A 21,444-nucleotide genomic window follows, 5' to 3' on the forward strand; every position below is an offset into this window, starting at 1 on the left:
CTTTTAAGCCCACAAACTGTAGATGGTGACCTTTCCTTAAAATGAATTCCTGTGGGAGCTGTCAGCTTGTGTTCTTCACAGGCAATTTTCCCCTTTTGGGGTTAACTTGAGTACTGGGAAAAAGAAAGGGAGGCAGGAGTTGAGACAATTTAGAAATACAGATCAAATCTAGAAAATGGGGAAATCATCTCCGACTGAAGAACATGAAGGATTACATGTCTCCCACCAACCAGTCTTACCCCTCCCAGGGTAACCTAGCAGAGGCAGAAAGTATTGGCAGTCCCATGCATTCCTGGGTTCTTAGCTTTTCTCTTTGTACTTTATACTCTGTTCCTTCCCTACACTTTGCATGTTTCCAGTAAAAAGGAAATGGATAACCACCCCATATAAGGTAATAGTCATCTTTACCTCTGTGGTAGTCCCTGGTAGCTTAGGGTATTAGGGGCAAGTCTGGTGGCAAGCTGTCTTCACCTTTTTGGAGAACAGCAAAGCACCTTGGAGCCCTCTGATATAACCAACTTCCTTCCTGTCCTATGCATTGTTTTCTCTAGGCCAGAGGGCTAGAGCAATCCTCTGTTACTCTGGAAAATCACTTAACCTGGTGCTCTGAAAGAGGCATTAGATGAGATGCACTGTGGAGGAGGAAAGCCAAACCTGTGTGTTGATTAGGCTGCACCAAGCCCTTGGGGACTATTAAACGGAGTTCAGGACTCCAGGCTGTTCCTGAGCCTCCTTCATTCCCTGCTGTGTGTCCACCACATGTGTGTCTTTGGCCACATGCCCCTCCAGATCCAAACATGCTTAATGTACCTGAGTCTGGACAATGACTATGCTTACATACTACCACCTTACTCTAGAATTAGGTTTAGAAAACTTTTTTTCTCCAAGTTTGAAATACTTGCCATGGTCTTTTCTCCAAGTGAAGGGTTGCTGCCACTGAGCAAAGGGAAAACACTTTGTGCTATAAGCACAGGCAGGAACCAACATCTGAGTTGCTGAGTTTTCACCAGAACAACCAACTGGGAAAATAAACATTGCATGTCTTGTCTTTGTCTTTCACTGTGTATGTAATTTGAGCTTTGGTAGTTAAACATCTATTTGTTCATTCCTGAACCCGCCCCTAGTGTTGAATTGTAAAGGTTCAGTCACTCACTGACCTTACCCACCTACTTCCCAGGAGTTTGTCTTAATCTTGATGTTTTTGGGTATTTGCCCAGAACACAATGACTTGATACATCATTTCTCTGATGGGAAGCCAAGGAAAGACAAGTGACTGCCTACAGCCTTTAAGGCCAGCATTGGGAGACAGGTCAGGGTTGACTTCTACAGTCTTAGAAGGTAATATTCTTATTCCTGCCTGACAGTTTGATTCAGATTAAAATTATTCTGCTGCTTTCTGACCTGAGTGCATTATTTTCCTTTTTCATTAGCTACAGGATAAGAGTCAAGCCAGGATCCAGGGACATGTGCCGGGTTTGGAAACTACACATGGGATCATTCCAGGCAGCACTGTGGGCTAAGCCCAAAACATCAGCCAGCCTTAATTGCTAGAAATAGACTGAAAAGACTAGGGCAGGTTATTGCCTTCCAGGACAATCTCTGGTAAGCATTCTGACCAGAAATAAAAGGAAGAAGCAGAGAATCCCTCAGACCCTGAGGGAAAAAATGAAACGATTGTTGCAAGAGTCAGAGGAGGAAATCATGGTCACCTTGGGACCCTCCTCCAGGCTGTCCCCAGATAAGGCTAAGTCAGAGACTATGTGTGGCATCAAGAGCAAGTCCTCAGGCCCTACTGAATCCTTACCAGAGGACAGCTCCCTGCTCCCTCACTGTGGGTCCACAGCCTCAGCCATTAGTGGGGATAGAGATGGAGGCCTGGCCCAGCATTGCAGCTTTGAGCAGCAGACCAGCAGTCAGCTTCCTCTGGGCTCCACTGCCTGTGCTTCAGGGTCGGGCTCTCAAGACCTCTCATCTGTCAGCATTAGCACAAGCTGTCAAGAGCCCTCAGAAAGGAATCAAGCCAAGTCCGTTTTGTCCAGAGGCCCTCACCAAGGCTGCAGCTGTGAACAGCGAGAGCCTTTGGGGGATATAGTAGACTATATAATCAGAGAGCTACAAGGCATCAGCCGTCTCCAAACTGAAATTGCTGAACTGCAGCAGCACTTGAGCCAAGTCCGGGGTTCAGTGGATGAAGTGTCTAGCTGTGTAGACTCAGTTCTGAGTGAAATAGAAGGCTTGCAGGTGGGCAGCAGCTCTCTGGCTAAGGTATGTGTGGGGGAAAAGGCCCAGGAACCCCATGTGGACAGACCCAATGAAGAAGCCATTCTGTATCTGTATGGACTTCCAGAGCAAGATGGGGAAAATACCATGGAGCTGGTGCACAGCTTCCTGGCCATGCACCTCTGTGTTAATGGCATGCAGTGCAACAGGTACATCAAAGAGGCTTACAGGGCAGGCAAAGCCCCAGCCCCCAGGCCTACTGTTGTGAAACTTGCCCATCTAGAGCACAGAGACTTCATCTTGCAGAAATCCATCCTTTTGCAGAGTGTAGGGGTCCGGATTGCCACCAAAGAAGAACCAAGCTGGCCACAGTGCTGTAAGAATCCCCCAAAGGAGTCTCTGTCATTTTTGCAGCAACTTCAGGACCATAATTCAAATTCTTTAAACCAGCATGAATCACTTCTTCAGATGGAAACAGGGGACACAGGACCCATAATAGGAGCATCTCAAATGAGGGCTCAAAATCAACACAGAGAACCTCAAACCCCTGAGCAGCAAGGCCTTTCCTTCCCACCCGAGAATAATTTCATAAAGTCAAGTGATGTGTCTAAGCCAGGAGATGAAGTAAAAGGAACATTAGGAACCTCCCAAGTTATCATTGACAGTTGTGGTGGTGAGCTGACAGGGAAAGAGGCTACTCTGTCCACCTTCCATCAATTTGAGGAACCTTCCCTAGTGTTAATCTCAAAAGAGGGTTCTGGGACATCCCAGGTTTTCAAACAGTCCAGCGAAGGATTTGAAGTATGTAGTGTAGGAAAAAGAGGAAACCACTGCAGCAATAAAAGCGAGGCTGGCAGCTGTCTGTCACTGTCTGGGTTGCTGAAGACAGAAGACGAGCTCCTGGCCTGTGAAGCTGGGCTTGATATTCTAAGCTCAAAGCAGCTTGAGGACCTTTTGACAGACAAGTCCAGAAGGTTTGCAACTCTGAGCCGTGATCGCATGATGGAGGAAATTATCATAGGGCCTGAGACTTTCAGTGACATGGTTCATATTGACTTGAATGAGGAGGAGGAACATGCTACTCAGGTCCTTAAAGATGTCTTTGAAAAGTCCTCCTGTGGTCTGGTTGGCTCGCAGGAGGATGAAGATCTAGAAATTAAGTTTTACAAAAGCAAACTGGGCCGAGCAATTCATCACTTTCGTTCAGCTCTGCAGGGTGTGTTTCAGAAGCTTGAGAATAGTGGGTCCATCAGTCCTGAGGACCTGGAAAGCAATGAAAGTGGTTCTCAGTCAGAGAACAGTGATAGACTTCTTGGGACGTTGAGTTCAGAGGGTGCTCAGGATTTCTCTGTGGAGAGCCCTGGGAGTCAGGAGAGTGAGAGCTTGCTCAGTATGGTCTCTGGTGGAGTGGGCATCTCTTCACAGAGAGACCAAACCTTTCAGGATCCCAGCAACTTCTCTCTGGCTTCTAACTCCTCGCCTATTGCATATGCGTTGCCAGGTTTTGCTCTGGCTCCATGTCTGGGAAATGAAACTTGTTCCAGGCCTGAATCTCCCAAGCAGGGCAGACTAAGCCTAGAGCAAGTGTGTGCAGAGACCATCTACCTCAACAAGTGCATCAACAACTTTAAAAATGTTCTGAGAGAGAAAAGACTGAGACAGAAAAAACTTTTGCACGAACTAGTACAGAAGGCAAACCATCTCTCAGTAGAAGACATACACTCAGGTATTCCAAATCAATGTTTAATGGGGTCACAGCTGGCTGGGTATGGTCTCCATCAGACAAGTGTGAGACCCGGCTTGGTGGTGAGTTTCACAAGGTGATGGGGGAGGCCCACAGCTTAAATCCGTCTAAATTACTTGAATACAGATTTTTAAACTAATCCTGTGGGAACTGGAGTGAAAGAGGGTTCTAAAGCAACAGGAAAGGGATTCCTATCTCAAACGGAACTTCCAATCTTTTGGGGGTGGGTGCGGCTTTAGAAGCTACCTTTTTAAAAGAGGGAGGAACATGTGGGCAGAAGTAGTTTACAGCTGCAGGACTTTTAGGATATGCCAGTGTGAAGTTGGTGTGTAGGAGGCAGGAATGGGCATGTTGCTCACAGGCACTAGAGGGGCTGATGCAATCCTACATTGTATTTTAAAATTATTCTTTTCATGGGTTTCTTGCTGAGATAAGATTGCTAGCTCCCCAGGAGTTGATGGGCCATTGTAGGAATTTCCCTTATCCTGAACTTTCTTCTTCCCAGTACTGGACTTCACACAGAACTTTATTTTCGACTTGAAGCTGTCCAGTGCTTTCCCTGCCCAAGAGCCGTCTGCCTTTCACAGGTCATATTCCTTTTCTTCCATCTCCAGCTAAAGGCTTCTCACCTAAATTGGAGAATGGAATGGTTTTGAATCAAGAAATGAGAGAACTTTTTTTTTTTCTAGGCAGCATGGAGATAATGTAGTTTTAAAATTATTTCTCCCAATCAAAATTAAATTTATCCAAAGAGCATATGCTGTATTCATCCAGTTTTGAATGTAAATGGGGTTGTCCTCTTATGCATATAACCTGATTGATGTTCTTAAGGGAGAATTAAAATTATGAAACATATTGTGTTGACAAAGGTGTGAGGGAACAGGCACTCATACATTGCTGGTGGGATGGGAGTGTAAATTGGTATAACCTCTAAGGAAGACATTTGGCAAAATGTATCAGAATTCTACATACCCTTTGTGCCCCAGAATCACTTCCAGGAATATATCCGGCAGGTTTATTTTCACATGTGGAAAGGACACGTGTTCTATTTTTGAAGCATTGTTTTTAGTAGCAAAGAGTGAAAACAATGTTTGTTAAGAAAGACTGGCTAAATAACTTACTGGCACCCCCTAACAATGGAATACAGTACCATATAGCTATAAAAAGAATAAGGTAGCTCTTTACTGAAATGGAGATATCTCCAAGACATATTGCCATATGAAAAAACAAGGTGCAGAACAGTATGTATAAGATGCCCCACATTTGTATAAAAAAGAGAGGGAAAGAATACACAGACCCATAGTGTCTGTGTCTGTTTGTGTAGGATATCTAACAAAGATACATAGGAGACTGATACCTGATTGCCCATAGGGAAAAGTACTAGGTGAAAAACTAATGAGATGAAAAATAAATTTTTTTTCCCACTGTATATCTTTTTATGCTTTTTAGAATCTGAATAATGAATGTAATACCAAGTAATAAAATTTAAAAAATCACATGCTCCTTTCAAATATCCGTGGATCTACTCCTTATAGCTTATCCAAAAAGTCTAGGGGCACCTGGGTGGCTCATTTGGTTATTTGTCCGACTCAATCTCAGCCCAGGTTTTGATCTCAGGGTTGTGAGTTCAAGTCCTGCACTGGGCTCTTCACTGGATGTGAAGCCTACTTGGAAGGAAGGGAGGAAGGGAGGGAGGAAGGAAGGAAGGAAGGAAGGAAGGAAGGAAGGAAGGAAGGAAGGAAGGAAGGAAATGTCAGTCTAAATTCCTTCACTTGGCATTCAGGACCATTACAGTTGGTCTCTAGTTTGCATTTGCAGGCTTATCTCGTCCCACTATACTCCACCCAAAAGGAAACTCTGCTGTCTCACAAATTCACCGTGTACTTTCTGTTCTCAGCATATTCACATATAGATGCTTCCTTCTAGTCTAAGGTGCTGTGTTCATCAAATCAGCCTAGCAAAATATAGTCCTTCATTGTACAGCCAAAATATCACCTCTTCCAGAAAGCTTTCTGTAATTCCTCAGCTGTAAGGGATTTCTTTCTCCACTTAACTTTGCAGCCCTTTTTCCTTCTCACTGGGCATTTAGAAATTTTTACATTACAGCAACAATAGAAACAACAAATATCAAAGCAGTACTTCCTTACCAGCTCCTTTAACCTTGGCGGTTGGTTGGTCGGTGGTCGATGTTAGCATGAACACCCAACACACTTGAGCTGACTTTTCAGCTTGCAAATTTCCCTTCCGAGTTGATACCCTGGTGGGTAATGCAGGAGCTTGTGGTACCTGTGGTAAGCAGGTGGGGCAGCAGCAGTGATAATGAGACAAGGTAGGTTTTCTGAAGCACCAGTAAGAAAGCAAGCCAAAGTTCTGGGTCTTAGCCAAGATCAAGTCTGGCCTGTGGGCTCCAGGGGGAGCGGTGGAGGGTGCTGGGTCTAGGCCTGACTCCAGCAACATTCCATAGCGCAGGAAGAATGGAGCAAGGTGAGCACAAAGAACAGCCTTTCACCCACACACTTTTGTTACAGAGTCCAGAACAGTAGCCACCCTAAGCTGGCAAACTGATTCAATATTAGTAACAGTGGCTACTACCACAATGGAACATTTAAGATTTCCCTTTCTTCACTGCTCTGCTTGGAACATTTTAGGGCCCAAGGTTACTAGTAGCTTACCACTGAGTTCTTATTTTTCATCCCTTATCTTCTCTTTTGGAGACTACATAGGCACTGTTTTAAGTATGTCACATTCATTAAATAAAAATTCGATTCTTTTCTTTCTACTATTGTACCAAAATAGCTTTTGTCAAGGCCATCAGATGACCACCATATTGCCAAACTCCTGGTTCATTTTTAGTCCTCCTCTTAGTCAGTCAGCAACTTGACGTAATTGATTGTCTTTTCATTATAATAGCTTTATTGAGTTATAATTTACATGCCATAAAGTTCACCCTTAAAAAGTGCACAACTACTGTTTTTTGTTGTTTTTTTTTTTTTAGTATGTTCACCAAATTATGCAGCCATCAACTCCAGAACATTTCTATCACCCTAAAAAGAAACTCCTTTCCTATTAGTGGTCACTTTTCAATCTCCTTTGCTTCCAGCCTCTAGCAACCACTAATTGACTTTTTGTTTCTGTGGATTTGCCTATTCTGGACATTGCATATAAATGGATTCATATAACATGTGGCCTTCTGTGACTGGTTTCTTCCACTTAGCATATTTTCAAGATTCAACCATGTTGTAACATGTATCGATACTGTGGTTGGAATAATATTCTGTTATATGGATATACTATATTTTGTTTATACATTCATCATTTGATGGGCATTTGGTTTGTTCTTTACTACTTTTTGGCTATTACAAATAATGTTGCTGTGAACATTTGTGTACAAGTTTTTGTGCAGACATCTTTTCATTCTCTTGGGTATATATTAGAAGTGGAATTGCTGGGTTATATGATAACTCTTGAGTTTAATATTTTCTCAGAAATTGCCAGACTGTTTTCCAGTGTGGTTGCACCATTTTACATTCCCATCAGCAAGGCATGAGAGTTCTAATTTCTCCACATCCTCGCCAACACTTATTAATGTTTGTGTTTTTTTTTATTTTACCCATCCTACTGGACGTGAGTGGTATCTTACTGTGGTTTGATTTGCATTTCCCTAGTGGCTAATGATGTTAAGCATCTTTTCATGTGCATATTGACCATTTTTATATTTTTTTGGAGAAATGTCTATTCAAATTGAGTTGTCTTTTTGTTGTTGAGCTGTAAGACAACTTTATATATTCTGGAACATGACCCTTATCACATATGTGATTTGTGAGTATTTTCCCACAATCTTTGTCTTTTCACTTTCTTGATGGAGTTTTTTGAAGCATACATGTTTTATTAAACTTTTTTTTTTTTTTTTTTTTTTTTTTTTTTAACTAGAGCGTGCACAAGTGGGGGATAAGGGCAGAGGGAGAGAGAGACTGAGAATCTTTTTTTTTTTTTTTTTTTTTTCAACGTTTATTTATTTTCGGGACAGAGAGAGACAGAGCATGAACGGGGGAGGGGCAGAGAGAGAGGGAAGCACAGAATCGGAAACAGGCTCCAGGCTCTGAGCCATCAGCCCAGAGCCCGACGCGGGGCTCGAACTCCCGGACCGCGAGATCGTGACCTGGCTGAAGTCGGACGCTTAACCGACTGCGCCACCCAGGCGCCCCGAGACTGAGAATCTTAAGCAGGCTCCATGAGGAACATGGAGCTTCAATGCAGGGTTTGATCATAACCTGAGCTAAAGTCAAGAGTCGGATGCTCAACCAAGCCATCCAGGCACCCCTAAATTTTTTTATTGTGGTAAAATATACATGATATAAAATTTATCATTTTAAACATTTTAAGTTTATTCATGTTGTTGTGCAACCATCACCATCATCCATTATCCAGAACTTTTTCATCTTCCCCAGCTGAAGTTCTGTACCTATTAAACTAACTCCCTATTCTCCTCTCCCACAAATCGTTGGCAACCACATCTACTTTCTGTCTCTCTAAATTTGACTACTCTATGTACCTCATATAAGTAGAATCACACAATATTGGTCATTTTGTGGCTGGCCTATTTTGCTTGGCATAATGTTCTCTCAAGGTTCATCCATGTTGTAGCATGTGTCCTTTCTTTTTAAGGCTGAATGGTATTCCATTGTATGTGTATATATACCACGTTTTGTTTATCCATTCATTTGTAGATAGACACTTGGGTTTCTTCCACCCTTTGGCTATTGTGAATAATGCTGCCGTGAACATGGGTGTATAAATATCAGTTTTGAATCCTCACTTTCATTTCCTTTGGGTACATAACGAGAAGTGGAATTGCCATATTGTTTTCTACAGTGGCTGCACCATTTTGCATTCCTACCAACAGTGCACAAAGGTTGTAATTTCTCTACATCCTTGCCAACAGTTGTTACTTCTTTCTCTCTTTCTCTCTCTCTCTTTTGTGATAGCCATTATAATGGGTATGAAATAGAGTGCAAAAGTTTTAAATTTTGGTGGAGTTCAATATATATATTTTTCTTGTGTGGATTGTGTTTTTGATTTCCTAGTTAAGAAACCATTGTCTAATCCAAGGTTGCAAAGAAGTAACCTTGTTTTTCTCTTTTTTAAAAAAACATATTTTTTAATGTTTATTTAAAAAAAAATTTTTTTTTTTAACGTTTATTTATTTTTGAGATAGAGAGAGACAGAGCATGAATGGGAGAGGGTCAGAGGGAGGGAGACACAGAATCCGAAACAGGCTCCAGGCTCTGAGCTGTCAGCACAGAGCCCGACACGGGGCTCGAACTCACGGACCGCGAGATCATAACCTGAGCCGAAGTCGGCCGCCCAACCGACTGAACCACCCAGGCGCCCCTTAATGTTTATTTTTGAGTGAGAGAAAGACAGAGTGTGAGTGGGGAGGGGCAGAGTGGGAAACACAGAATCCAAAGCAGGCACCAGGCTCTGAGCTGTCAGCATAGAGCCTGATGTGGGGCTTGAATTCATGAACTGCAAGATCGTGTGACCTGAGCCGAAGTTGGACACTTAACCCACTGAGCCACCCAGGCACCCGTCCTATGTTTTTTTCTAAACGTTGTTTAGTTTTAGCTCTTTTAGGTCGATGATCCATTTTGAAATAATTTTTGTGTGGTGTTTGGGAGATAGGGATCCAACTTGATTCATATGCATATGGATATTCAAACACCATTTGTTGAAAAAAACTCTCTCCATTGAATGGTCTTAGCACACTTGACAAAAATCAACTGACTGTAAATTTTAGAGTTTATTTCTGGATCCTCAATTCTATTCCATTGATCTTTTAGTCTGTCCTTATGCCTCAGGTGCTTCTTTTTGAAAAACTTTCTTCACTTTGTTTCCAGACCACCTCTCTGTATTGGTTCTTCCCCAGTTCTATATTGACCATTCCTTCTTAACCATCTTTGTTGGTCCCTCCTCATTTTCCCAATCTTGTAGCATCCCAGGATTCAATCCTGATTTCTTTTTATTCATACTCATGGTCTAGCTAATCTCTTTCAATATCATGAGTTTTATAAGTATTCCCAGATTTATATCTCTGGCCCAGACATCTTCCATGAACATCCGACTCTACATCTACTTAACATTCCTATTTGGAAGTAAATAGGCGTATCAGATTTGACATACCAAAACCAAACTCCTGGTCCTTTTCCCAAGCCCCTGCCAAACCTACTTTTCCTATAGTCATCTTACCAGTAAACGGCAACTCGATTCTTAGAGCTGCTCAGGCCCAAATCCATAGAGTCATTCTTGGCTTTTCCTTTTTTCTCATAGCCCACATCCAATCAGTTAGTAAATCTGCCTGCTCTCCCTTTAAAAGGTAACCTAAAGCTTACCACTATTTCTGCCTTAACCACTAATATCCTTGTCTAAGTCACCATTTTCTCTTACCCAGATGATTTCATAGCCTAACTTGTCTCTCTCCTTCTACCTTTGTTCTACAGTCTGTTTTCCCCACAGCAATCAGAGTTTGTAATCCTCACAAAACATGAGTTAGAGCATATCACTACTCTGTTCAAAAGCTTCCATTGATTTTTCAGTATCAGAATGAAAGCTAAAGTGCTTATGAGCTTGCAGAGCCCTATTTGAGCCAGTACTCTATTGCAAACTTGCTGTTCCTCCACACCGGCTATGCTCTCACCTCAGGCTTTGGGCTTGCTGTATATTCTGACTGGAGTACTTTTCTCCTAGAACTCTGAATAGCTTCTTCACTCATTTCCTTTTGGTCTCTGCTTAGATGTCACATTATCAATAAGGCCTTCCTGACAACCTTTTGTAAAACTTTAATAGTAACTGTAGCATCACCACAGGGGCATTATCTTTTACCCTTACCTGAATTTTGCAGCAGAGTCTCTATAGATCCTGGCACCAAATGCCTGTTTTGAATTTTGGCTTTGCCACTTGCTGTGATTTTAGGCAAGTTTTTTAACTTCTGTGATAATCTTCAGTTAATCAACAAAAAAATTGAGATAATAGTATTTACCCAGTAGAGTTGTTGAGAGAAATAAATGAGCTTACTCTAATAAAATGTCAGATACATGATGTGTTCACTTAATGTTAGCTACTTTCATTGTCTTCATGATTATTAATCATCAGCTCCTACTCTAGAATAGAAACTTATCAAGATCAGGGAGTTTGTTTCATTCTCTGCTGCATCACCAGCACTGAGGACAGTGCCTAGTGTGTAGTAGGTTCTCAATATGTACTTGTTGAAGAAATGAATCCTTGCTGTAACTTTAGAAGGTAGAGTTCTTATCTGCTTTTTATAGGTAAGGAAATGCAGGCTCATATCAGTGGAGTGCCTCAAGTCTTTTCACTCCCAACTACAGTGGAGTTAAGATTGTTTTAATGATAAGGAAGTATGTCCCTTCCTTATAAAATGGAATGTCTGGAAGAGTGCTATCATTCTTAAGGGTCAGGCAATTTTTTTTTTCCCCTAGACATATAGCACTTAAACTGAAAACTAAATCTAAGTAGAAAAATATTAAGGCATTTTAAGAAGTTAGGAAGCACAAAAAGTTTGACTCTTAACAAGAAAGGTTTTGTGGGGTGCCTGGGTGATTCAGTCGGGTAAGAGTCCCACTTTGGCTCAGGTCATGTGACCTTATAGTTGGTGAGTTCCAGCCCTACATTGGGCTCTCCGCTATCAGGGCAGAGCCCACTTCTACAATCCTGTTTCCCTCTCTCTCTGCCCTCCGCCCCCCGCCCCAGTCGCAGCGTGCACGCTCTCTCTTTCCAAAATAAGCATTTTTTAAAAAAAAGAGGGGCACCTGGGTGGCTCAGTTGGTTAAGCGTTCTACTTCAGCTCAGGTCATGATCTCGCAGTTTGCAAGTTCGAGCCCCACGTCGGGCTCTCTGATGTCAGCATGGAGCCTGCTTTAGATACTCTGTCTTCCTCTCCCTCTGCATCTCCTCTGCTTATGTGCGCACTCTCTATCTCAAAAATAAATTAAAAAAAAAAAAGAAAAGGTTTTGTTATATTTGTCCAGTGGGTGGGACAAACTAAAGAGCTAATACAGCAGTTCCTTGCAATCTGGAATATGGTACAGGCTACTGGCTAACAGACCTACGTTTTTCTCTGGTGATTGGCAAAAGACGTGTTCTGAGAAGCTGTTGTTTTCTAAGTCCTCAAAGTTCAGTTCCTTTAACTACATACAAATGCTGGGAGATGTGCTAAGCCCTCAGGCTACAAGGGTAAAATTGTATATATATATGGAGAGTCTTGACAGCCTTGTCAGCAGATTCTTAGGTATTATGGGGAACTCTGGGAAGAACAGAAAGACACAAAGTAACTGACGTGATGTATACAGTGTATTTTCAAGATAGTGGAGGAGGAGAGAAACCTTTCCAATTTGAATCACAGGGTCAGTTAAAGTGTTCCTTGCCTAATTTTCATTTTCAAAGACAGCAGAATACAATAAGGGAGGTGGGTGTAAATGTAGGAGAGATATGACCCATTCCAGCAAGTGTCTTTTGCATCTCATTCACCTTCCTATTGCTGCACTATTTTGGAGGATTCCTATTCCTGAATTAACTCTTCTGTCAGGTCAGGTGACCCATTAAGTCATCAAAAATAGCTGAAAAATTGGAAATTTAGGAATTAGTTTTTATGATTCTCCCTTTTACTTGTTATGTAATGTCAGTGGATCTTTAAAAGGGAGGGAAAAGAAAGAGGGTAGCTGATCAGCCCAGGTGAATGTACTTGCCTTAGAGAAGGAAACCTGTGGAGCTATCCATATGTGGCCTAGAGACAATGTAGTCTGATGATTAGGAGGAGTAATTTCTGGACTTTATCTTCCTTTACTGTGACTTGCTAAAGCCCTTCTGGAAGCATCAATTTCCTTTGGAGAATTGTTCTGGATTTAATAGATAATCAGGCCTGGAGTTGCCATCACGGTTTTGTCATCTAGATCATGGTAACTTTGTAGGTCAGTGGCCAGTTGATGCCCCCAACTATGGCCTTTGAGTATCCCCGTCCTAGCCTTAACTCCAGGCCTTAACCTGGCCTAACTTAACTTAGGCTTTGGGAAAACAGGCCAGGGTTACTGGGCAAATGCATGGCCTGCATTGTGAAATGGAAAGGGTTCAGTCACCAGGCCTTTGGCGTTTGAGGACTTATCCCAGATCCAGAGTGAGCTCATGTAGCTTCCAAGGAAGGAACTCCCTCTGTGCTTAGCCCAGCTCAGATAGCCTGTTGGAGTGACCCTTGGTAACAAAGTGTGTGGCACTGGTTTCCTTGATGCTGCATGCGGGCCACTTTGGAAAGGGAAGAAAGGTGATTGAAATCCCCAGGCAGGCTTTGTCCTTTAGTTTGAGTTGCCAAACCAGGAATGGTCTAAACTAAAAGGAGGGACCAGTCAATACGGGAGGTAAGGATTCTGGGAGTTAGGCTCTGTGAACTAACCAGTTGTTCAGAGGATCTCTTCCTTTCCTCCATGTCCCTTAAGGTTTAGCTGGCATTTTCTTTGGGTTCTGTGCTATGGGACTGAATCTACTAACCTTTCTGCCCTTTTTTCCCTGCTTTCTCTCTCCTTGCAGAAGGAAAGCGAGGAGCCATTCAGGTTGTGCCTCTGGCCCTTTGGGTCCTTTGTGTTGTCTATCTTCTACCCTTCTCTCCTGAGCACAGTGTGTGTGTGTGTGCGTGTGCGTGTGGACGAACACATGCACGCACACACACACGTGATCTGTGCTTCTGAGCTTTGGCTCATGTAGATAGTCTGTTTTTCCTTAAAAGCAGTTTGTGGGCATGCTCCATTTTTGTGTATGCTCCTGCAGACGTCCCTGGAGCACAGTGTGAGAATGTGTGTGCCAGCATGGTGCACATTCAATGTAGCATGTGTGTGCTTATACTTGTACTCAGTTTGACTCCCCCAAACACTGATTGCCCTTCTCTTCTATTTTGCACAGTGTTTGTCCATTTTTTGCTTGTTGCTGCAGGTTGGCATATGCTGTAAACCCTTGCTGAGCCCAGCATGCATACACTTTGTATTTGAGAGCAGGAATTGCTGTAGGCATTTTGTGCCTCTTGCCTGGGGCCCTAAGTGTGAATGTGCTTTGTGCTTCTGAGCAGGTTTCTTGGTCTCTCTGTGAACACAAGCTTCTGTAGAACTGTGATGTGGTTCCCCCATGCCATGTGAATGCATTGTATAAATCATGCTGTGCACTGGTTCTTGAAGACTGTGAGGGTTTGCTTTTGCCTGTGATTCAGGCCCGGGTGAACACTGAATATCCTTTTTCGAATGGGTGTGCGCACATGCTTTATCGCCCTGTGTGCAGGATCCATGATCACCTTGTGTTTCTCTCAGGCATAAGTTGTGTCTATGAATGTACCCGCTGTAGGTACTTTATCTAGACCACCTCTCATTCTCACAACCCTCCTTCAGTACCTGTGTGTGCATGCTCTATGCTTTTGTCTGCAGGCTTCTGCAGACCCACTGTCCCCTCTAAGCACAGGAAATGTGTATGATCTGAGTTTGTTGAACCCTGGTTCCCAGAGACTTTTTGTGACTTTGTTTCCTTAAGGTCAGTGGTTTTTGGCAAACATCTAATTTTAGGTAGGAAATAAAAATCTGCTCAGTACAGTGACTGTTTCCAAAGGGAAGGTAAGTTCTGTGTGGTAGGATCTGGGGATTTAGGGATAGGCTACCCCTCAAAAGCAACCTTAGGGGACTTGCATTATCCACTTCTGGTTTCTTTTGGGGCCTGGCTGTCCTTTTGCCAGTATCATCTCACCCACAGAACCAGGGCAAGAGCCAGATAAGGTGAAATGGGTTCGTGAAGGGCTGTAGTCAATAGGCAGATAAGCTTACTTAGAGTCCAGAGAACCTGAGAACGGTCTGAGAAGGGTCTTACATCCAAAGTTCATCTTGACCCTTACTGCTGACCCAGGGTAATTCTTACCCACTTTTCCATTACCCAACACCATGCCTGTCCTACCTCTCCCTTTTCTACTCTGTTTTACCTAATTTTATCCATAACTTCTCCCAGCCAGGGCCCTCCCAAAACTTTACCCCCTGTACAAGTTAAATACCTTACTTTTGTCTCCCTTGTCCTGGAGCACATTTGGTCCAGGATAGGTAACTGGACCCCAGGTTTTAGGAGGCAGGAAAGTTTTGGGGAGTTTAGGGGACAAGAAGGGGGCACAAAGCCCCAGACCTGCTAGCACTAGCTCTGTTGGAGCCTAAACAGCATTTACCATTGGTTCTCTAGAAAGCCCTAGAAGCTTTGGAACTTTCTGTCTACACTGCTTTTTTTTCTGTGTGTGTTTTTTTAATGTTTGTTTTTGGGTTTTTTGTTTGTTTTGGTTTTTTGCTTGTTTGTGGAGAAACGTTTAAAAACTGTTTTCAGGCAGTTTCTTCTTTGAATTATTTGGTACCTCAGTTTTCAACTTCTCATTATAGAGCTCATAAACAGCACCAGAATGATAATCTAAGTATCCAACCTGCCCTGGGTTTTCTTGTTATATATATAGAGACCTTATCAAATGTAGAATGTCTGTGAGTTAGGGCTTCAAGGAACCTGAACAAAGTCAAATCACAAGATGAGATGGGAGTCCAGAAGGACCAAGTCACCACTCTCTGATAGCTAAGGGAATTTAGGAATATAACTAGAAGAAGGCCAGACTCTGTATGAAGTGGTCCTTTTGCTTAAGCGAGGCCTGGAAGCCTAACTGGATCTTTTTTTTTTTTTGGCCTTGGCTTACTGTTATATATACCAGTGAATTGTGTGAGGGGGATAGAAGTTCTGATAGTTCTCATACTCCCAGTGGACCTTAGCCTTAGAGCTTGACCTTATATCCTTCCTATTCACTGGGGAGAAGGGAGACAAAGTAGCACTCATTTTGGCAACCTGCTTGTTGCTCTGGCTCATCAGGGCATTTGCTTAGACATCAGTCTGGCTATGTCACCACATTGTGTATGTGACCTACTCTTCTCTGAGATTCCTACTTTACTGTTTACTGCCTGACCAAAGAAATATGGCTGTCTCCCATCTTTTCTAGGATTTAACTTTTTTTCTATCTCTTTTTAAAGATTCCAGATGATGGTAACCCCTCTCTGCCCCAGTGGCTCCCAGGAGGGTAAGTGATTCCCTACAAGGTTTCTGTGGATTTTACAGTCTCTCGTGCTGCTTCTAGCTTCCCCCTGAGAAACAGTAGAAAACACTCCATAAGTTGGATCCTGGGAAAGAAGAGTCTCTGCTATAGGGATTGGTTGGTTCTCTGAGGAGAGGGGAGAACTTTGCAGATTGACTCCTCAAAGACAGAAGACAGAGCTTTATAGCATGGTTCCCCTGAAGCAGGGGAGGGAGCTTTGGGGCTTCCCTATCTTTGCCTCTAGAATTTGATTCAATGCATCATAGTTAGTGATAACCCTTTTAGGTATAAAAGAGGAAACTAGAAAAATACCTGCATTTGACACAGTTCTCTTTTATTCCATTGTTGATAGTGTAGCTGATTAGATCACTCTCTGGGCTCTGTCCTGCTTCATCTGTTGTGAGTCACCTACTTACTCCATTCTACTCTTGTCAAGACATAAGTAGCATCCTTTAGGAGCTCTGTGTGTTCTGTCTGTGCTTCTTGTTTGGCAGTTTCACACCCATGTGATTGCAGCAAAGAGTCATTTTCAGCTGCTCAACTGCTGTCTATAACTGACTATTCCCAAGAGAGAAAAGAGTTTAAGTGCCCTCCCCCACCTCTCCCTGGCACATACACTGTCCATTATTTCTCAGGATCTTCCTTTTCTCCTTGTCCCATAAAGGAGACATAAGACGTGTGTTCTTCTGACATAAGAATTTCCAGTGGCTGCCTTCTCTCCCTCATGATCAGGGAAGAAATAAGAACAGATCGCAAAGTTACCTACTACATTTTTACATACTCCTTTTCCTTGTGATTTTTGTGTTTTTTTTTTTTTTTTTTTTTTTAATAGGTCATGGGAATAAGCTATCCTTCTCTTGTCTAAAGCTCACTTATGTTGCAAGAACCTTGAGTGGTGCATACTATAGTTTTTAGAATTAGCCACAAACTTGCTACTTCAACAGCCCTTCCTCAGGACTTTAGCTTTTTTTTCTAATGATTATAAAATACATACATGATAATGGAACATATCTAAGCTATTTTTAAATGGGGCCATGCACTGATTTTCTAAACGCCTTCCTGTCATCTTTCCTTCAGCTTAGTCCTTAGAAGTTGTCACAAGTTGAGAACTTCCCTAGCTCTGGTAGTCTCATTGAAAGCAAAGTTCATTTCCTGTGCTCAGGAAGCTAGTTTATTAGAAATCAACATAGCAGGGGCACCTGGGTGGCGCAGTCGGTTAAGCGTCCGACTTCAGCCAGGTCACGATCTCGCGGTCCGTGAGTTCGAGCCCCGCGTGGGGCTCTGGGCTGATGGCTCAGAGCCTGGAGCCTGTTTCCGATTCTGTGTCTCCCTCTCTCTCTGCCCCTCCCCCGTTCATGCTGTGTCTCTCTCTGTCCCCAAAATAAATAAACGTTGAAAAAAAAAATTAAAAAAAAAAAAAAAGAAATCAACGTAGCAGCTTGTCTGTTCCAACTCTTGGCCTTGATCTAATTTATGGCTCCATTCTTTACCTATATAGCTTGCTGGCAGTACTTACTTATTTTTCTGAAGCATGTCTCTTTTCAGATCGGTTATGGTATACCATGTAACTACCTTACCACCTTCCCCATCTCCTTCTTTTCATTAAAGCCAAGTATATGAGTTCTTTTCTTTGAGGTTAGGAATGACAACTCCTAAAAGGTTGGAAAAATTTTGTAGTTCATTCCCCTTGTTTTATAGAATTGGCGTCAAGACCCAAAGAAAGGAAGGAATTTTGGCAAAGGACATAGAGTGAGTTAGTAGAAAAGTTGGGTCTAAAACCCGGGTTATCTCATTGTGAGAATGGTGTTCCAGGATGTTCTCTGTAATTTTATTTATATAATTATGGAAGAAATGGCAAAGAACAAGAGAATGCATAGAAATGGTATAAAAGTTTTAGAAATCTCCAGTTGCTCCAACTGTAATCTTTTTTTCCTGGTCCCTGCTGATGTATCTACAGGGCTAGGCTAGACTTTCAGAGTCCTTTTATTGTTTCCTTCCTAAATTTTGTTTCTTTCCCCCTCTAAATGGTTATTTGGAAGTCTCCTATCCCACTTATCCTCCCTCCACTTGGTTATGCAAGCTCCTCTCCATGGAGACCTTTTTCTTCAGGATGCTTGAATGGACAGAAGTGGTGACTCTTTTACTCAGGATAGAGAAAGTCTCCTTCTACATATCATTAGCAGTTTTTCTCACGTAGGCAGCAGCTCTTCTGTAGAGCCATTCCTGTGGGCTCTGTTCTAGCACAGGCCAGGAAACACTTACCTTTGGGGAACAGAGTCTGTGGCCTGAGTCTAGGGAGGGGCCCTCGTAACTACCAATTCCCTCCTTGCATTATGCAGCACAAGGGCCTTCAGGTAAACAGAGGTGCCTTGAAATGTCCTTGTGGGATAAAATATCTCTCTGTTTTTGGCTGAAATTATAGAAGGAAACATGGAGGAGCACCCCGAGAGCAGATTCCATTGCTCATCATTCCATGGTGTTATTTCTCTCACTTTGTGTCTTCCTTACCCCTCTCAAAGGCACATGGTGGAAATCAGTTCATCTTCCTCTGGGGAGAGGGTGAGCAAGGAGAATAGAACACTGAACCTGCCATAACAAGTCTTGACATATTTTCTTCTCCCCTTAGGCCAGCTGGAGGGCTCTATGGCATTGACAGCATGCCAGATCTACGTAGAAAGAAGCCACTGCCACTTGTCAGTGATCTGGTGAGTGACTCTTTGAAGACTTAGGCTATAGGGTTGGGGTATCTCCCATTAGGCCATGACATATTATCAGGACTGGTAGTGGTCCATTTAGTGACAAATATTGGTCTGAAGATCAATCATTGAAAGCTTTACTGAGACTTAGTGATGAGACCTTAGTTGGACCTTATTTCCTTATTAGAGCCCCAGGTTCTTCATTAGCTAAAGCTCCTACCTGGAACTATAGCTTGGGCCCTCAAACCTGGGTTATCTCAAACCAGAGTTGTCTTCTAGGTATCTTATTCCTCTGGGTTTCTCTGTAGCCTCTTTTGATGACCTGGAATAGAAATTGCCTCTAGCCCTGACCTAGATCATTGAGTTTAGCAATGAGCACCACTGATGCTACTCCTTAAAGATAAAGTGATGGTCTCCTCCCAAGACATAGACTTGCTGGAGTATTTTTGTGTCCCTAGTATTTAACTCAGAGTCTGGCACTGAGAGGTAATGATAAAAAATTGTAGAATTGAATTGAAACAGGCTTAAGAGTTAAAGCTGATCTCAGGACCTCCAGGATGACTGGAAGCTCCCATCTTGGATTATACCTCCTGTGGCAGGATCAACTCAAGGAATTTTGCATAGCCCAGTGGGTAGTGAGGGGTGAAGTGGGGGCCAGGGTCCCCCACAATCCTAGAGCTCAAAAGCTAGAAGTTCAGTAAGACTTGAACCCCTCTTCTTAGTACCATTTTCTGCTCCTGTTTTCTGTCCCCACCCCCCATTCAGTCTATTTTGCTTTTTCTATGCACTCCTTTTCCCATTTCTCCTTCATTTCCTGCTTTTTTCCCCTCTACCAGTGTCTCTCTCCTTAGTTGGCTGAATGGAATTATCCTCTGCCATTTTCTCTTGTTGTTTTTTTTTCTTTCCTTCCTTTCTTTCCTACCGCTTGTGTATCTTTTCCTTTCTCTTTTTCCTCCTTTCTAATATACCTCTCTTTTTACCATCAAGCTGGTTGGATGAAGATGAGTTTTCATGTCATCTCTTCTTTATTACTTAATTTCATTATCTTGCATCTCTTTTTTCTTTTCGTACTTTTTCTCTGCTTCTACCCCACCCCACCTTTTTGTACACCAGCTCTTTTTTGCTTAACTAGTTGGATAGCAGTATCTTAGTCATGTCCTACTTTCATCCTCCATATTTTAACTTTGCCTATATTTCATTTTCTGGCATAACTCTCCTTAGAGTAGAAGTCTAGGCGCTGGATAGCTGGCTGGATTGAAGATAATTTTTAGTGGATAGAGGCAGAGGGGGTTGGGATGTTGTACCCTACATGGATCAGACTACTGGGAAGACTACCTCCCAGTTGCCTCTGCAAGTTTTTTCATGCTTTTGGGGGTGGCTTTAACATCCTGTTGTTCCTTTCTCTGCTCTCCTCTGCACAGGCTATGGTGAGTGTTTCCAGAGCCCCTTTCCATCCTCTTTAAGAATCTCAAACCACCTGGGCCCTTCCCAACTGTTTTTCCTGTTTAGGCTGATACACTTCCTGTCTACCCAGTGTCCACCCTCCGGGGGCTGTTCTTAAAGCTTGGGTTTGGCAGATAACATGAGGCCCCTCTACACAAGGGCTTAGCTAGCAGAGCAGTCCCAGCTCTCAGACTTAACCCCCTGCCCTGGTTGATTTGACTGTGGTTATGTTGCCCCTTTAGCTGAGTATCTTGCTCATTTGGGCTGCTGGCCTCTATAGCCACCTGGGATTGTGTGGGCATGGGGTGGTACCCAGGGATAAAGGATAGCATGAAATTGTTCTCAGTGATGGTTCTTTTTTTTTTTTTTTTTTTTTTAGTGTTTATTTATTTTTTGAGACAGAGAGAGACAGAGCATGAATGGGGGAGGGTCAGAGAGAGAGGGAGACACAGAATCTGAAGCAGGCTCCAGGCTCTGAGCTGTCAGCACAGAGCCTGACACGGGGCTCAAACTCACGGACCGTGAGATCATGACCTGAGCCGAAGTCGGACGCTTAACCAACTGAGCCACCCAGGCGCCCCTCAGTGATGGTTCTTAAATGTGGCTATGACACAGCTTATTCTATTCTTAATGATGTATTTCCTACTGTAATTCTAAACTTGTCATTTTCCTTTGTCTTCCTATAAACAAGGGGTGGGAAACCTAAAAAGAGTGAAGGAAAGAGAGAGTCTTTGGATGATAGGTACCCTAAGAGAAGTGTCATTCTGACATTGTTAGAATAGTCTCCTAAGGGCCTTGTGTTTTGGATCTTTTTTTTTTTTTTTAATATAATTTATTGTCAAATTGGCTTCCATACAACATCGAGTGCTCATCCCAACAAGTGCCCTCCTCAATGCCTATCACCCACTTTCCCCTCTCCCCCATCGTCTGTCAACCCTCAGTTTGTTTGGTACTCTTATCACCTGTTACCCATGGGTGGTTCCTGTGAATGACAGTAAAATTAGAAGGTAGTAAGTCAAACAGTCAAATCGCTTTGGTCACTGAAACTCCTTTGCCAGGAATTTGCCAGCCCTTGGCAGTAGCCAGGGCTGACAGCTGGTCTTCTCTCATAGTCATTGGTCCAGTCCCGGAAGGCAGGGATTACTTCTGCAATGGCTACACGCACATCTCTCAAAGATGAAGAGCTGGTAAGTGAC

At 42.9% G+C, this 21,444-nt stretch overlaps 1 protein-coding gene across 20 annotated transcripts in view; it reads left to right on the plus strand.

Annotated features, from left to right (window-relative positions):
- Positions 1 to 21,444, plus strand: part of UNC13B (unc-13 homolog B) — a 252,510-nt gene that overhangs the window by 197,604 nt on the left and 33,462 nt on the right. For 10 of the 20 annotated variants that reach the window (XM_045470007.1, XM_045470011.1, XM_045470004.1 and 7 more), the window contains 4 exons: positions 16,048 to 16,094; positions 18,736 to 18,814; positions 20,227 to 20,232; positions 21,361 to 21,435. In XM_045470007.1, the coding sequence (XP_045325963.1) occupies positions 16,048 to 16,094; positions 18,736 to 18,814; positions 20,227 to 20,232; positions 21,361 to 21,435 (207 nt within the window). Of the gene's footprint in view, positions 1 to 1,217; positions 1,339 to 1,430; positions 3,947 to 13,555; positions 13,579 to 16,047; positions 16,095 to 18,735; positions 18,815 to 20,226; positions 20,233 to 21,360; positions 21,436 to 21,444 lie in introns of all 20 variants that reach the window. The other 10 variants (XM_045470020.1, XM_045470021.1, XM_045470002.1 and 7 more) reach the window with 3 other exon arrangements.

Source organism: Leopardus geoffroyi, chromosome D4 (genome assembly GCF_018350155.1).
Source record: "Leopardus geoffroyi isolate Oge1 chromosome D4, O.geoffroyi_Oge1_pat1.0, whole genome shotgun sequence".
NCBI classification, from domain to species: Eukaryota; Metazoa; Chordata; class Mammalia; order Carnivora; family Felidae; genus Leopardus; species Leopardus geoffroyi.